The 14,969-nt window shown below is 41.4% G+C and overlaps 1 protein-coding gene across 7 annotated transcripts in view; it reads left to right on the top strand.

Moving 5' to 3' along the window:
• The window catches only part of NEBL (nebulette), a 292,333-nt gene that overhangs the window by 209,440 nt on the left and 67,924 nt on the right, over positions 1-14,969 (top strand). For 6 of the 7 annotated variants that reach the window (XM_073677481.1, XM_073677486.1, XM_073677483.1 and 3 more), the window contains 2 exons: positions 4,608-4,718; positions 10,968-11,078. The exons of the other annotated variant lie outside the window; for it this stretch is intronic. In XM_073677481.1, the coding sequence (XP_073533582.1) occupies positions 4,608-4,718; positions 10,968-11,078 (222 nt within the window). The remainder of the gene's footprint in view (positions 1-4,607; positions 4,719-10,967; positions 11,079-14,969) is intronic. 7 annotated transcript variants of the gene reach the window in all.

Genomic DNA, 14,969 nt, shown 5'->3' with positions numbered 1-14,969 from the left:
TCATATTTGAAGGCGCCTTCTCCCAACAGCAATTTTAAGATCTCTTCGCAGATGTTCAATGGGATTTAGATCCGGACTCATTGCTGTCACTTCAGAACTCTCCAGCACTTTGTTTCCATCCATTTCTGGGGGCTTCTTGACGTATGTTTGGGGTCATTGTCCTGCTAGAAGACCCATGACATAGGACGCCAACCCAGCTTTCTGACACTGGGCACTATATTGTGACCCAAGATCCTTTGGTAATCTTCAGATTTCATGATGCCTTGCACACAGTTATGGCACCCAGTGCCAGAGGCAGCAAAACAACCCCAAAACATCTTTGAGCTTCCACCATATTTGACGGTAGGTCCTGTGTTCTTTTCTTTGTAGACCTCATTCTGTTTTTGGTAAACAGTAGAATGTGCTTTACCAAAAAGCTCTATCTTGGTCTCATCTGTCCACAAGGCACTTTCCCAGAAGGATTTTGACTAACTCACATACATTTTTGCCAACAGAAGTCTTTTTATGCCTCTGTGTCAGCAGTGAGGTCCTTCTGAGTTTCCTGCCAGAGCGTTTCATTTCATTCAAAGGTCGATGGATAGTTCGCACTGACAATGATGCACCCTGAGCCTGCAGAACAGCTTGAACTTCTCTGGAGCTTGATTGGGGCTGATTATCCACCATCCGGACTATCCTGCGTTGTTAACCTTCATCTATTTGTCTCTGCCGTCCATGTCCAGTGAGATTAGCTACAGTGTCATTGGTCGTAAACTTCTTGATTATATTGCGCTCCATGGACAAAGGGACATCAAGATCTCTGGATCTCTTGTAACTTTGATATTATTGATATTTTTCAACAATTTTGGTTTTTAAGTCCTCAGACCGTTCTCTTCTCCTCTTTCTGTTCTCCATGCTTAGTGTGGCACACACAGACACACAATGCAAAGATTGAGTCAACTTCTTCCCTTTTTATCTGGTTTCAGGTGTGATTTTCATATTTCCCACACCTGTTACTTGCCACAGGTGAGTTTGAACAAACGTCACATGCTTTAAACAAAGTTGTTGTTTTTTGTCCAGCACAGTTTTGGGCTTTTGTTTAACATTATGTCCATTTTGCCTTTTTTTTCTCTGTTTTTTTTTTGTGTTGTTCCAATACACACAAAGGAAATAAACATATCTGTTAGAAAACATGTAACTGCAATAATTTATTGGGAGAAATACTTCATTTTCTGGAACAATTTCAAGGGTGCCAACACTTTCAACCATGACTGTTTATTTACTGTAGGTGACAATCAATATTCAAAAGTAATTAGTGATAAATATAAAAAATACATGATACAATCAGATAAAATATTTGAAAAGTGCACTTAAATGCTTACAACATACACAGTAATTCATTAACATGTGAGTGGAATAAATCCACATATTGTGCCAGAGTTCATGTTTCAGAAAGGAAAGCTTCCAACACTGTATCAATCTATCTATCTATCTATCTAAAAAGAAAACTGACCAGCACATCCTAAATGTGAACAGGTGCAAACTGCAGAAACTGCATAAGATATATAAAAAAAAGCACAGCAGCACTCCATTATGGCCAAGATACATAAAGACAATAAAAACATTTGATTTAAACTGTGTTATTATTCAATGAGCTTTACTTACAAAAAATGGAGGTTCTTAGCGCATAAATTGGCCCATTCATGTGTGCCCATCAATCGCTGCAAGGTGACCTCCCACCTGATGGGTACTACTCTGCCTACATGCCTCTCTTGGGCTCCAAGCCTATAACTCTAAATTGTAGGTGTTTCAGCCCAGAAGTGACATGTTCTGTCCAGAGTTATTGGCTTGGAGCCCAAGAGAGGCATGTAGAAGGTCACTGCACTTGGCATTGCAGACGCCTTCTTGATCCTCTCATCTCTGTAGTGTAGTGATATCCTTCTTCCATTAGGACCCAGCAGTGACCTCCATCTTCTGCTGCTAATTGACACACCCTTGCTTGGTAGTGAAAAACTCTCAGTGTCTCCAGGGAGTCGCCGGTGATAGTTCTATGTTCCTCTGTCCGTGCCTGGAGTACTAGTAGTTGGCTAGTTTCTTCTTGGACTTCCTTTGGAGGATAGTTAGCATTATCTCTCTGGTGTCTTCTCAAGCTAAGTGTATCCTCTTTGTTTGCTTACCTTGTCTTTAGTTACAGTGGGACCTGACTAGTGCTCACTCCTTCCCCTCCCTACCTAGCGCCTAGCTCTAGGGACTTTCAGGGGTTAAGTTTCCTGCTTGACGATAGGTGCGGAACCTATATAGGGACTATAGGGTAGTCAGGGTGATATTAGATCTTCCTAGGGGTCTCCACTACTCCTTTCCCTAGTTGTTGGGCTCCCTTCCCCCACTTCCCGTCGTTGTACACTTGTACCTTCCCACACGTTGCGTGATACTATCTATCTATCTATCTATCTATCTATCTATCTATCTATCTATCTATCTATCTATCTATCTATCTATCTATCTATCTATCCCATATATATCGATCTATCCCATGTCTATCTAACATCTATCTATCTATTAATTTATCTATCCCATATCTATCTATCTATCTATCTATCTATCTTCATTATCTTTCTACAGACCTTGTTGGGCGCAGGCAGCCTTGTCATTGGGAAACAGTGCCTTACACCCAATAAAACGATATGACTTTGGTGACTTATGTTTGCAGTCAGCTGCGCGGTTCATGTGTCAGGCCACACACAGGACACACGGCACATGTGACCGCAGCGCTCTTGTTCTTCTGATTTATGCTTTAACAACTGCAGATATCTCCAGTAATGGTTATCTTTCTTTTCCGAGTTTTAACGACGTCTCACACAGGGACCAGTAATTGATTTCCAGGCTGGATCTCTATAGACAGGCTGGTTTTATTACTAAACCCATGAAACCTTGCTCCATAAATGCAAGATGATGAGGATGAAACATGGCCGGTTGTATGTGACCACGATTCAAGATGACAGTAGAAATTGGAGACCTTTCATCTGTTCTGCTATTGTCGCCTGTTTTGACATGTTGATCCTTTTTACTGCTGTATACTTTGAGAATTGAGTATATCTTGTGTTAGTGATACAGCGCGTTTCTATCAGCTCTGGGCACCTGCAATCATAAAGCAGGGAGGACCCATAGCAAAACCCCTAAATAGAGCTCTCTGACACAGTCTATAGCTACTCAACATTCAGGCATGAGAGCCTGTCCTATGCACTGTCCCCAACGCTGTCCTATTATTTGTAGAAATTTACCCGTTATATTTCAGTGATGTCTGACCAATATTCATACATTTTTGGTTTGGCTGGTTTGGCGGAGCATGTATGTGTTTTCAGTGGAGAAAAAGGATGTCAACCACTGACTTAAACCTCTGACAACTGGTTATCTACTCTGAGAACAAAGAGATTGGGCATGTTGAAATTCAACATGTGTGATCCTTCTCTCCACTGTTGGTCACAGTTTAAAGACTTCCAAATTAGTCTCTCTAAGAAAGCCGCCATGTTTTTCTAGCAAAGAACAAATTCCTTTAATGTGTGATTGAATGTCTTAGCAAACATGATTATTCCTTTTTTTCATGTTTTGTCTCATATTAAAGGGAGTGACACATCTGCAGTCACTGCGACTACAGACTTGTGAATCCGCAAAGTGTGCGCTGTCAGGATACTTCGGTGCCGGGAGCGACGGGAACGTGACTGCAAGTATACACATTGCATACATGTGATCACATCCCGACTAGACGTGCACAGCCTTCCTTAATGCAAGTGTATTGAGCGAGACTGGACACGTCTAGTCGGAATGTGGTCGGAAGCATGCAAATTGCATACTTGCTGTCACATGACTGCATGCTCCCGGTGGCACCAACAGAGAATCCTGACAGCACACAGGACAAAGCCAAACAACCCCTTTAAACCTAAACAATACATAGAAAATGTTTGATTTTTTTTTATTCGTTGTACATACTCTGTGCACAAGTCACCATTATCTAAATTTCCATTATTCTTTTTCACTTTTTTTACCAATCAAAGATAAGATTTTTTTTTCTTAGTCATTTTTCTTTTGCACATGTCTAAGTCCTTTACTTATCTCGTTGCTTTAGCAAAAATGTGACAAAACCGCCCTGTTCCTGAATTTTCATGGCTCTTCTCTCTGCTCTCCTCTTTTCTTCTCTCAGTATTAGAGATAGCAGAAGGAATTGGGAGGGTGTTGTCCAAAGATCTCCACAGTATGGATAGGTGCGGTAATAGTGTATAGAAAAGAAGGAAAGCACATGAAGGGGAAATAAATGCAGGATAGAAGCTGTGCTGATATATAAACTCCTGAAGACAGCAGCACCCTGGTTATGCATTAAGCTCACATCCAACCTATATCACTGAGAGAGACACTCCCACAAGAGAAAAATCTAAAATTTAGATAAGGCTGAAAACTGTATTTTGGGGTGTTTGGCAATTAATGAAGGAAATGAAATTGCAGATTGAAACTTAGTGCAATTTTTTTTAACTTTAAGGTAACCACTATCATATGTAAAAATCATATTTTTCCACGTCAAATGTGTCCATTGCTTTTAAACCATACCAATGAAATTTACACTTTTTTATTTAATCCAGACAAAGTACAAGAAAGCTGGCAAGAAAGAATTGTCCAACTCCCTGTACAAGTTGATGCCAGAGACATTAGACACGGTATTTGCAAAAGAAGTGACACAACTTCAGAGTGAGGTACTGTCAAAAAGTTGTATTTTGCTTTTTACTGTTCCCCCAAAAAGTAAAAAAAAAAAGTTGAATACCTGGAACTATTAATATATATTTTTTAGACAATATTTACATAAACATTACAATTTTATTTTAACTTTTGGACAGTGAATGGATGGAGAGGTAACGCTAGATCCTGGTAGACACCTTGCAATTTTTTCGTCAACTTAGGGAATGCTGTCTTTCAGTAACAGAAGGAGCCTTGTTATAGAAGATGGCTGAGTATGTCATGCCAAGTTTCTACGGCAAATCCCAGAAATCAGGCTTTACACTGTTTATATATATTCCCCTTATGTCATAAGATACTGTACACGTCCATTTGGGCCATTTACTATTGCGTTTATGAATGCAGACTTTTCTCTTGTGATACATTGTATAAAAAGTAATCATCTATAAGATAACAGGGGTGTTTCCATCCTTTATATTTATGGTTTATCCACAGGATATGTCATAAATGTCTGATAGATGCAGAACTGGCAGGTCTGGGTCCCACACCTGTCTGAAGATCACATCATGTTGACAGCTTCTAGCATATTCAGTAGGAAATGAGCACTAAGCTATCGCTTTGCTCAGTAATTCCAGCCTATACTTGCTGACCGGCAGTACTTTTACATAGGCTGAGGTTTGTCCAAATGGTAAAACCTTTAAAAATGTAATTTTAACACAAGTACAGTACTTGAAAAAGTATTCACCCCCTTGGCTTGTTACTTATTTGTTACATTATAACCTGTATTTAAATACTTTTGTAATCCGATATTTGTGTGTGATGCATCAGCAATAAATAGTCTAAGTTGGTGAAGTGAAGTGAGAAAAATATAGGCATAAAATACATTTATGAGATTAAATAACTAAAAATTGGCATGTGCATATGTATTCACCGCTTTTGCGATGAAGCCCCTAAAAAATTCTGGTGCAAGCAAGTCACATGCTTGGTGAAAGGAAGTCCACCTGTGTATAATCTAAGTGTCACATGGTCTGTCAGTATATACACATCTTTTCTGAAAGGCCACAGAGGCTGCAACACCACTAAGCAAGAGACACAAGTAACCAAACACCATGAAGACCAAAGAGATCTCCAAACAAATTGGGGACAAAGTTGTTGGGAAGTACAAGTCAGGATTGGGTTATAAAAAAATAAATCCCGATCTCTGATGATCCCCGGAGCACCATCAAATCCATTATCATCAAATGGAAAGAACATGGTACCACAAAAAACCTTCCAAGAGAGGGCCGCCCAGCAAAACTCTCAGCCAGGGCAAGAGGGGCATTAATCAGAGAGGCAGCACAGAGACTAAAGGTAACCGTGATGCAGAGTTCGTGAGCAGAGACTAGAGTATCTGTCAGTAGGACCACAATAAGCCGTACACTCCTTAGAGGTGGCCTTTTTGGAAGAGTTTACTTACACATAAAAATTGTAAGACTTGTTTTGAGTTTGCCAAAAGACATGTGGGAGACTCCTCAAATGCGGAAGATGCTGTGGTCAGATGAGACCAAAATTGAAATTTTTGGCCACCATGTCTGGAGCCAAACCAACACAGCTTATCACCCCAAGAACACCATCCCCACAGAGAAACATGGTGGTGGCAGCATCATGCTGTGGGGTTGTTTTTCGGCAGCAGGGACAGGGAAAATGGTTAGAGTCGAGGGGAAGATGGATGATGCAAAATGCAGGGATATTCTTGAGCAAAACCTGTTTCAGTCTGTCAGTGATTTGAGCCTGGGATGGAGATTCAACTTCCAACAAGATAATGACCCAAAGCATACTGCTAAAGGTAGTTTTAGGGGAAACGTGTAAATGTTTTGGAGTGGACTAGTCAAAGCACAGACCTAAATCCAATGGAGAATCTGTGGTCAAACTTGAACGTTTCTGTTCACCAAAGGAAACCATCTAACTTGTAGGAGAAGGAGAAGTTTTGCCTTGAGGAATGGACAAAAATCCCAGTGGCAAGATGTGGAAAGCTCATAGAGACTTATCCAAAGTGATTTGCAGCTGTAATTGCCACAAAAGGAGGCTCTACAAAGTACTGACTTTAGGGGGGTGAATAATTGTGCACACTGAAGTTTTCAGTTATTTTTGTCCTATTTGTTGCTTGCTTCACAATAAAAAGAAAACCAAATGTTCACAGTTGCAGGCATGTTCTTTACACAAACTGATGCAAACCTTCAAAAAAAACATTGAAATTCTGGGTTGTCAGGTAGCAAAACACGAAAAATGCCAAGAGGGTGAATACTTTTGCAAGCCACTGTATATAGACTTTAAACAGGTGCACCCATCTTGAACATTTATGACAGACCCAGACGATGTTATTGAAGTCCAGTAGATGAGAGTTCCCTCTTCCAAGAGCATACATTTTCAATAGAAGTCAACTGAGAGATGTAAATATGGATAGTTATAAGCAATCGGGCAACCCCTTTTAGGTTGTGTACACAGGTTATGGCTTCAGCTCTGTGTTTTTTTCTGCAATCAGGTAAAACTGCAACATGTGAACACAGCCTTATAAAGTAAAGCCATAAAATAATAAATAGAGCAGTAATCTCTCTCCTATCCTGATTATTTGTAACATTGTGCAATTGTAAGTGAAATTAATCAACCGGGAGTTCTGTTTGGTATACATAGAATTGTCTACACTACATACAATTGTGTACATCTCTTGATTGTAAAAAATTTTTTAGTCTTTGAGGGTTTTTAGCCTCAGGATGTTAATACAAGTATTTCAATAACCTTACAGAAAACAGAGAAAAAAATAAAATAAGATTTTCAAGAATGTTGCATAGTAAAGAATAAGTTTTATGTACATAGAATTGGAAAACTCTAACTGCAGGGAGCCGACTGTCAATCAGCATGATGTCGACAGTGCGCCCCGTCGACAGAGCAGCCTGGAAGAGGAACAGCTGCTTAGTTGACGTAGAGCTGCTGTATCTCCGGTCTGTGACCACTCTGTGCTGGCACCAGGTAGAACAGGCAGGTAGATATGTTCTCCCCGTGTTTGCGTGGGTTTCCTCCGGGTTCTCCAGTTTTCTCCCACACTCCAATGACAACCTGATAGGGAATTTAGATTGTGAGCCCCAATGGGGACAGTAATAATGTCTGTAAAGCGTTGTGGAATTAATGGCGCTATATAAGTGAGTAAAATAAATATATAGATATTTTTTTATGCCGAGAGTCAAAAAATAAATAGTCCTGGGTAAACCTTTTAAATTATTACCTGCTCTTGAAGTGTTACGGTAATTTAACGTTACATTTTCATGATATGTGTCCACCCTTAACATTCTGCATATTTTGTGAAGGATCCTAAATTCTTACGATAAAAATTCCAGACATTGTCCCCTAGAAAAACCCTTGACAGGCTGCAAATCCCATCACAACTACTGGTCGGCCACATAGCATAACTATCTCTTTACAGATTATCATAAAATCATGTTTTTCCCCAAATCTAGTTATCTCGCGTCTCTCATCTCAGGTTACGTTGAACCACGGGAAGGACACATCTGTATAACTGCATTTCCTGCTGATATGTGCAGACAGAACCTAAGATAAAACCAAAATGAGCATATACCCTGTAGTAAGTAAATAGTAATAGTACCTGTAAGTAACATAGGGGACTTAATTAACACTATTTTGATCAAAAAAGCGTAAAAGCCATCCCACTGCAACAAGGTGTACCCCATTGGGACGGTACCTAACTCTTGTAGTACACCAGTAGATGCTGCGTCAGATCTGGGACTTCAATGTGTCGAATGTTACGCGATGTCACATGCCTGGCCCGGTGTTTGGGTTATTTTTTTCATCTGTTATGTGTATATGAATTTGGCCTTATTTCCAGTCTTTTGGGATTACCTAGTATTAAAGTCTAAAATGCCGGGAAGATACGCTTTACCTCACCTGCTCTTCACGCCTATCATCCCATCATCTCCAGCACTTTTTTATGAATGACTATCCTTGAAGCGTTGGGTGTTCATGGTATTTTATAGAAATCAGTACATCCAGGACAAGTCACAACAGTCTCATACTTTGCTATCTATGTATACAAAGAACTCGAATAAGCCTCTAATCTGCCAGAATATAAAAGGTAGATGGATTCCTTGTGATGTACGACAGCAGATGCTTCCTCTCCAGTCGTCTGCAACCTGACACTGTGCGTCTCCTACTCCTAAATGCCACATTAATTTACTGGGTTGGAGGAAAATGTGGCAGTCACGTTTCATGGGAATTGACATCTGCTGGTGAAAAATTAACCACAGACAAACGACATCGATAAAAGAAACACTTTTTATTGTCATCGTAAAAATGAAATATATTTTGGCAATGTTAATATTTTCTCTGCCGTAAATAAACCCCTTTCTTGTTCTGCTCTGCCATTCAATTACTCATATATTGGATACAGTATTTCGTATTTCACACCCAAATGACATCATTGAAATAAATTTACAGCGCGTGTGATGGGTAAATTCGTTTTCCCACAATCTGATATATTGTCTGTTCCCTCAATGGACCCCGGAGCTAACTTTATACTCTGATTATGGGAATTACTTCACCACGTTGCTTTATAATATAATGATGTATGGATGGCAAGGGGTGCATTGTAATGTAAAGGTGCATTATGGAGCAAATAAAAATACTTTTGATAATGGGTTTGTTCCATAATAACAGCCCCCTTTTTTTAACGATAGCCATAAGAGCAATCAGCTGGTTGATGAAAGTCCTGATCTGCTAGAAGAAAAATCTTCCAGGACACAATATGTTCTTACAGACGGGCTATCTGTTCTTGCTCATTTCGTGAAATCCCATAATTAGTGCTGCCAATGTTAATGGGTTGTGATTGGTAGTGAATCGTAAGCGAGCCATACACATTAGATGGCTGTCGGCCGAATAATGCTTTGGCCGATCATTGGGCCGATAGCCATCTCAGCCGACTCTCCCATACACAAAAGCCGTAGTTCCACCGAGTGCTCCCAATTTCTCTTTGAAAAGCTGCCCACAGACACATTGGCCAGCGGCTTATCTCCGGGAGAACGATGTGATCAGCAGAATGATGTGGAAACCTGTATGGAAAGTTTTTTAGGAGAAACTCAAGAGGTTTCACACGTTTGCAGTTTTGATCAAATCAGGGAGTCGATCGATCGGAGACAAGAGCACACAACCAATTCTGTCTGTGTACGGGCTTGTCTGCTCTCAGATGCCCAGTCCCAAGTTGTTATTACAACTACAAAGATAAGGAAAGTGGGAATAGCTTAATACATGACATTACCTAAAAATGAAGATATTTAAGTTGGGAATAACAAAGTCGTAAATTATGTATTCTGCTGAATTCCTTAGAAACTGGCTATATCTAGTTTACTATACTTTCAGAAACAAAGGAAAGCTTTAATACAAAGACATCTCTATATCAGATACAACGTCCTGTGTTGTTGCTTTATGAATAACACTTATAAAGCTAATATTAAAATACAAAATTATCAAAGATATATGTATATATCTCCATACACATTAGACCATTGGCCGAACCTACTGAACCGGTGGGTTCAGTAACATTATTCTAATGCGTACAGGGGCCCTTTGCCTCGTATCAGGGTGAAAATTTCTAATATAAAGGCAATGGCATAACTAGAGTCCCATAGACCCCAGAGCAAACTTTAGATTGGGCTCCTACTCCCACCGATCATAATAAAAAGAAAAATGCCTTTTCCCTTTTGCAATTTCAATATGCTTTTTTTAATATACAGTAGTTTTGAGCTACAAGCAGTAATGCTTGGTATACCTTGCAGATTTCACACTATACATTGAAAGGGTGAAATCAGCATTGTGCATCTGCAATGTTTCCTCAACATAGAAAGCAGGGTGCGGATCTTCACCCTTTCACGACATATGACCTATATATACGTCATATGTCATGTCCCTACCTTTTATGCATGCTTTCTCACTGATCCCGCATCTTTTTCAGCATATGACAATTTAATCAGCCATCATGTGCAAAGGGACTATTAAAAGTTATAAAAGTTTTTTTTTTTTTTAAATATGAAAAAAAAAAATTAAAATCACCCCCTTTTTGCACCATTAAAAAATCAAATATTAAGAAAAAAAAAATACACATATTAGATGTCGTTAGAGAGACAGTTTCCTCCCTTCCAATAGAGAGCTAATTTGCATATTCTTACATGGAGCATAGCCATCACTATATGAATAGATCTATTGGATAATGCAATTATTTTTTGCAGGTTGTTTACAAGCATAAATATGATTCAGAAAAGGGAAAATCTACTTATTCTCAAATGTTGGAGCCTCCGGATATCAAACATGCGATGGAAGTGAACAAACACCAGAGCAATGTGAGTAACTATGAAAAATGCGGCACTGTCCTATCTAGAGTACTTGAATGGAACGACATTGCCCATGATTAGTGCTTTACTCTTGGCATCTAGTCCTAGTGTTTGGATGCCAATCAATCGGGCATTGGTGACCTATCTAAAATAAAGGCCAAAAATATTAATGGGGTTGTCCAAGGTTCAATACTGAGAACATGATTTAGGGGGATTTTAAACCAATAAAATAATTGCACAGGATACCTTCTTGGCTTTCGTCTAATAACATCACCACATCTGACCATAGCTTGTGTCTGTTATCACAGGTCAGCTCCATTGATGTGAATGGAGCTGAGCTGCAATACCGCACCGAACCTAAAGACAGGTGTGGCGCTGTTATTAATAGACCCAAGGAGGTATTTCTAATCTTGTGCAACTATTTTAATGGTTGGTAAATCCCCTTAAATCATGTTCTCAGATTGGCTAAAAATAAGACATTCACCATAAGATATAAATAAAGTGTAGAGCTTTCCTCTTGTATCTTAATGAAAACAGATAACTGAACGCGTTTGCAAATTAGCTAGAGAAGATGGAGACAAGATGGGTGACTAATCAGGCAGACTGTATAATAATGAGGTGAAAGATTAGAAAAGAAGGGAATTACTTCATCAGCCGTACATGATAGAAAGTGCAGAGCATATGATCACTGGAAATACTCTTATTTTTTAGATGTTGCATATATTCACAGACCGTCAGCTTTTTACAGTTGGTTATGCATTACCCTCTGAATTGGCAACTATGAATATATACTGTATGGACAAAAGTGTTGGGAGTTGGGATACCGACACATTTAAAGACATTCTACGGTAAATCCATAGGGATTGATATGGAGTTTTTCCTTTCTTTGCCGATATAGCAGTTTCCGCTCTTCTGGTAAGGGCTTCTACAAGATTTTGGAAGTGTGTGTAGTAATTTTGGCTCATTCATCCAGAAGAGAATTTGTGGTGTCAGGCACTGATGTTGGGGAGAGGCTGGGCTCATAATCTCCATTCTAGTTAATCCCAATGGTGATGGATGGGGCTGAGGTCCGAGCTCTGTGCGGCCACTCATGTTCTTTCACACCCAACCATGTCGTTATGGACCTTGTGCACTGGGCACAGTCAAGTGGAACAGAAAAGGGTCTTCCTCAAATTGTTCTCACAAAGTTGAAAAGATTACAATTGTTCAAAATGGTATACTGAAGAGTTAAAGGAAACCTGTAACGTGAATAAATGCTATTAACCTGCAGTGATGAGGTTAATCTGCAGGTTAATAGCGTTCTGAACCTGCCCGGCGCCTGCACTTAGCCCCCACTTCTGCCAGGAGAAAATTAACTTTATTCCTCTTGGCGTGTTTGCTCCTGGAGTCATTGGGGCAGTGTCGGCACGGGTTCAGTCACTGCTCTGTGTATCGAGAGCTGCGCCTGTAACAGCGCCCCCGGCACTGACTGACAGCGGGCCCTAATGCTGAGCTGCTGTCAGTCAGTACCGGGGGAGCGGTTACAGCCGCCACTTTCAATACACAGAGCAGTGACTGAATCCTCACTGGAGCTGCCCCCGTGACTGAAACCCGAACGCTGCCAGAGGAAATAAAGTTAATTTCCTCCTGGCAACAGGGGTCTAAGTGCCAGCGCCAGGCAGGTTCAGAACACTTTTAACTCCATTTGTGCAGATTAATAGCATTTTTTCACGTGACAGGTTCCCTTTAAGATTTTCCTTCATTGAAGTTAAGGGCTGAGGCTGACCTCTGAAAAAGAAGCCCATAGTGTTATACCTCCTTCACCAAACTTTACAGCAGTCATAATGTAGTCAATGAGTTGTCACTCCACATAACCCATTTCCTCTAGAGTCCAGTGGTGGCGGCTTTACACCACTCCATCCGATGCTCGGCATTGTGCTTGGTGATGTACAGCTGCGTGCAGCTGCTTGGCCACGAAGCTTCTATATGTACAGTATGTATAATTCTGTGCTGATGTTAATGCCAGAGCCTGCAGTTATGAGATCAGCAGAGCGGTGGTGACTTCTCTCCCCTCTGCTCCTCAGCTCTCAGTCCCCTGCTCTGTAACGTTATGGGGTCTCCACTTCGTGGCCAAGTTGCTGCGGTTCCTTCAACTTGTCAATAATATCAATCACGGGTGATGGGGGAAGATTTAGGAGGAAGAAATGTCATGAACGGACTTGTTACCCCGGTGGCTCCTATTACAGGACCGCACTGGTATCAGTGAGCTCTGCATCACCGACCGGTTTGTCACATCTTAGTAAAGGCAGACGGCATGTGGGGGTCCAGGTGTTATAGATCAGGGCTAACAGGGCCGGATATTATACACCGACGGGCGAAGGGTCGGATGTTATACACCAGGGATGAGGGGCCAGATATTTTACAGTTGGGGCAATTGGGTAGATGTTATCCACCAAAGGGCGAGGGGTCGAAGGTTATACACCAGAGGCAAGGGTTCTGGATTTTTTACACCAGGGACAAGGGGCCGGATGTTACATACCGGGGGCAAGGGGCCGGATGTTATACATACCAGGGGCTAGGGGCTGGATGTTATACACCAGGGGGAGAAGGGCCAGATGTTATACATACCAGGGGCTAGGGGCTGGATGTTATACACCGGGGGAGATGGGCCGGATGTTATACACCGGGGGCGAGGGGCCGAATGTTATACATACCAGGGACGAGGGGCCGGATTTTATACATACCAGGGGCGAGGGGCTGGATGTCATACACTGGGAGCGCGCGGCCGGATGTTGTACATGAGGAGCAATGGGATTGAATGAAATACCTGAATTTAATGATTAAGATACCTTATATCCATATAATGTGCCTAATTAATATTTTGGAGCCACGCTTGACTTTGGCTTCAAATATTATTATTATTATTTATTTATATAGCGCCATTGATTCCAAGGTGCTGTACATAAGAAGGGGTTACAAACCAAATACAGATATCACTTACAGTAAACAAACTAACAATGATAGACTGGTACGGAGGGAAGAGGACCCTGCCCTTGCGGGCTTACATTCTACAGGAATGGGGAATGAGACAGTAGGTTGATGGGTTGCAGTAGCTCCGGTGATGTTGAGGTGGCAGCAAGCAAGGTCATGGCAGGCTGTAAGCTTGTTTGAAGAGATGGGTTTTCAGGTTCCGTCTGAAGGATCCAAGTGTGGCGGATAATCGGACGTGTTGAGGCACAGAATTCCATAGGACGGGGGATATTCAGGAGAAATCTTGGAGGCGATTGAGTGAGGAATGAGTAAGTATGGAGGAGAGAAGGAGGTCTTGGGAAGACTGGAGATTACATAAGGGAATGAATCGGGAGATTAGTTCAGAGAGATGTACGGAGGAGAAAGGTTATGGATGGCTTTGTGGGTGTCACGGGTGTGTCAGAGGTGACAAACAGTCGCCCTGCAATGGTCTCCATGTTGGCAATGCAGACAGCTTCCTAGATAGGAGGCTGTGTTTAGGACTACCTCCCTTTAGTCTGGGTGTATATATACCTGGTGTGTCTAGGTGGGCGTCGCCGGTTATACTCATTTCTACTTGGAACTTGGCTGAAACAGCATCACGTCCTCTCTGGAGTCTTTAGGCCGCGTGCCCTGTTGGAGTTCTTCTAAAGCTACGTTGTTGTTCCCCTGTGTTGTCTTCCCCTTTTGTCTTTAGAGTGCTAGCGGAGGTTGACTAGCACTCATCTCCTTCCTCCCCCAGCTATAGCCTTACTCCAGGGATAGTAGGACGAGGCACATGATCGGCGACAGCTGCGGAGTCTGTATAGGGACATAGGCGGAGACAGGATGACGCTAGTCCAGATTAGGAGGTCACCCCTTCCCCCTTTCCCTAGTGTCTGGGCTCCCTTTCCCTTCTGTGTTGCACTCACA

This window comes from Phyllobates terribilis, unplaced genomic scaffold (genome assembly GCF_046119375.1).
Source record: "Phyllobates terribilis strain yellow unplaced genomic scaffold, ASM4611937v1 Scaffold_4__5_contigs__length_816908805, whole genome shotgun sequence".
Taxonomy (NCBI): domain Eukaryota; kingdom Metazoa; phylum Chordata; class Amphibia; order Anura; family Dendrobatidae; genus Phyllobates; species Phyllobates terribilis.
Note: the sequence above shows the minus strand (reverse complement) of the source record. Positions and strands in the feature narration are given on the sequence as shown.